Consider the following 2,098-nt stretch of genomic DNA (forward strand, 5'->3'; position numbering starts at 1 on the left):
ACATGTTCTGCTCCCGTAAAGATTTACAGCCTCGGAAACCCTGTACAGGGTCGCTATGAGTCAATTCCGACTCCACGACACAGAACCACCACCACTATATATATATATATATATATTTGTTGTTGTTGTTATATTCTATAAAGGTTCAGGCACATCTGGCTTTGAGGACTAGCTCTGTTGTTAGCCATCTCTGCACAATGACCTCCTGGGTGTGTGAGGATGAAGTGGAATAATGTGCTATGGCTTCCAACCATAGTCAGTACTTGCTTAGGTACTTCATTTCCCATCACTCTTCAGCCCTTGCTTCAAGTATTTAAAGACTTATCTACCTTCATAGATATTGTGTTATCTGCTTAGAATGTTTTTTCCTTCTTAATCTTCCTGGCTAGCTCCTGTTCATCCTTAAAATGTTGTTGATGGTGTTGTTAGGTGCCATTGAGTCAATCCTGACTCATAGTGATCAACCCTATGTCCAACAGAATGAAACATTGTCTGGTTCTGTGCCATCCTCACAGTTGCTGTGCTTGAGCCTATTGAAGAATCTTGTTAAGGTTCTTCCTCTTTTTCGCTGACCCTTAAATTATGTTGTTGTTGTTAGAGATTGGTGGTGGTGGTGTGCCATTTAGTTGGTTCTGACTCATAGCGACCCTGCTTAGGGTTTCCGAAGCTGCAAATCTTTACTGGAGCACAAAATCTCATCTTTATCCCACGGAACTACTGGTAGTTTCGAACTGTTGACCATGAGGTTAGCAACCTGACTCGTAATCGCTACGTTACCAGAACTCCTTTGGCTAAAGATTGGGAAGTCTAAATAGGATTTACTTGGACTTTAAACTAGAGTAGTAGTTGGACAGCAAGAGCAGAGAGGAAACTAGTAAGCGCATTTATGGTCACAGACTACTCCACCTGACTTTCAACATTTCTTCTTTCCTCTTCACCCTCCCCAGGTCACTAAAGTGAAAACAAATCGGCCTTTACCTGAGAATCCTTACCACTCAAGACCAAGACCAGAGCCCAACCCTGAGATAGAAGGAAATTTGAAGCCTGCCAAACATGGCAGCCGCCTTTATTTCTGGACCATGTAAAGATGGGTCCATGGCCCATGCTCAGTCACATGCCCAGACAACAACGGATGAAAACTCTGGTGCAATTTGTATTGTCTGATAGTGTGTTCTTTCCGGGATCACGCACAGAAAAGTTAATTTATGTGACTTGGCAGTTACTCTATACCATTTCCTGGCCATTAAAAATTTTAAAGGAAACAGTTGTATTTTATTATGTTTTATGTAACCTTCTGACCTTTAAAGATGACTTCCCCTTGCTTTTTCTTGTGATCGTGTCTGTTCCTCCGTCTTTGCCACCAGTGTGGCAGGTCTTCTACATCAGATCGTGGAGAAATGACTGTATAAAGGGCCTGTCGGCGGTGTTCACACATTTTGAAGTCTCAGCTCTCCTCCCACTCAGCATCTCAGGCAAATAGATTTCCCTAAAGATCATACAAGGGCAGCATTCAGAATAGGAGAGGTGAAGAAATGTTTGAGCCTATGACTCAGGGCATGGGAGGGGCCTCCTGGCTGGGTCTTATGCAGTCTTGCTCAGTTTCTTAAAGAACCGAACTTCCACCACTTCCCCTTGATATCTCATCCTCAAGCATTATAACCCAGATGTTTTTCCTGATAGACAAGGGAGGTGGAGGCTGAGCTTCCAGCTCCAAAGCCAGGAAGTTGGGAGGTCCGAGTGTCAATTCCAACCTTGGGTGTGTTCCTTAACCTCTTGCAAGAGGTTGAATTTAAGGACAAACTAAAGGGAGCATGCTTATCTACCTCCTAGGCAGGTTAAAGCTACAAGTGTTTATAAAGCCTTTTTGTTCAAAGCACTATTATGCCTTTTTTTTTTTTTTTTTTTTAATTTCCATTGAATTCCTTTTTCACTACCAGGCTGTTTCCTCCACATTGGACAGTGACTTTACACCTGGTTGTGGCATTAAATCCCATATGACCCTGTATAAGTCATCTCAGATTCTTGGACCTTGGTTTCTCATTTGTAGAACTTGCGCTGTGGGTTAATGCACCAGACTACAAAGCCAGTTTGAACTGCA

General features: G+C 42.8%; 1 protein-coding gene across 2 annotated transcripts in view; it reads left to right on the top strand.

Annotated features, from left to right (window-relative positions):
- The window catches only part of NDUFA8 (NADH dehydrogenase (ubiquinone) 1 alpha subcomplex, 8, 19kDa), a 20,254-nt gene extending 18,992 nt beyond the window's left edge, over positions 1-1,262 (top strand). The window contains exon 5 of one of the 2 annotated variants that reach the window (XM_006865659.1): positions 948-1,262. In XM_006865659.1, the coding sequence (XP_006865721.1) occupies positions 948-1,085 (138 nt within the window). In that variant the 3' untranslated portion in view covers positions 1,086-1,262. The remainder of the gene's footprint in view (positions 1-947) is intronic. The other variant, XM_006865660.1, reaches the window with a different exon arrangement.
- The last annotated feature ends 836 nt before the right edge of the window (positions 1,263-2,098 follow it).

Source organism: Chrysochloris asiatica, unplaced genomic scaffold (genome assembly GCF_000296735.1).
Source record: "Chrysochloris asiatica unplaced genomic scaffold, ChrAsi1.0 scaffold00081, whole genome shotgun sequence".
NCBI classification, from domain to species: domain Eukaryota; kingdom Metazoa; phylum Chordata; class Mammalia; order Afrosoricida; family Chrysochloridae; genus Chrysochloris; species Chrysochloris asiatica.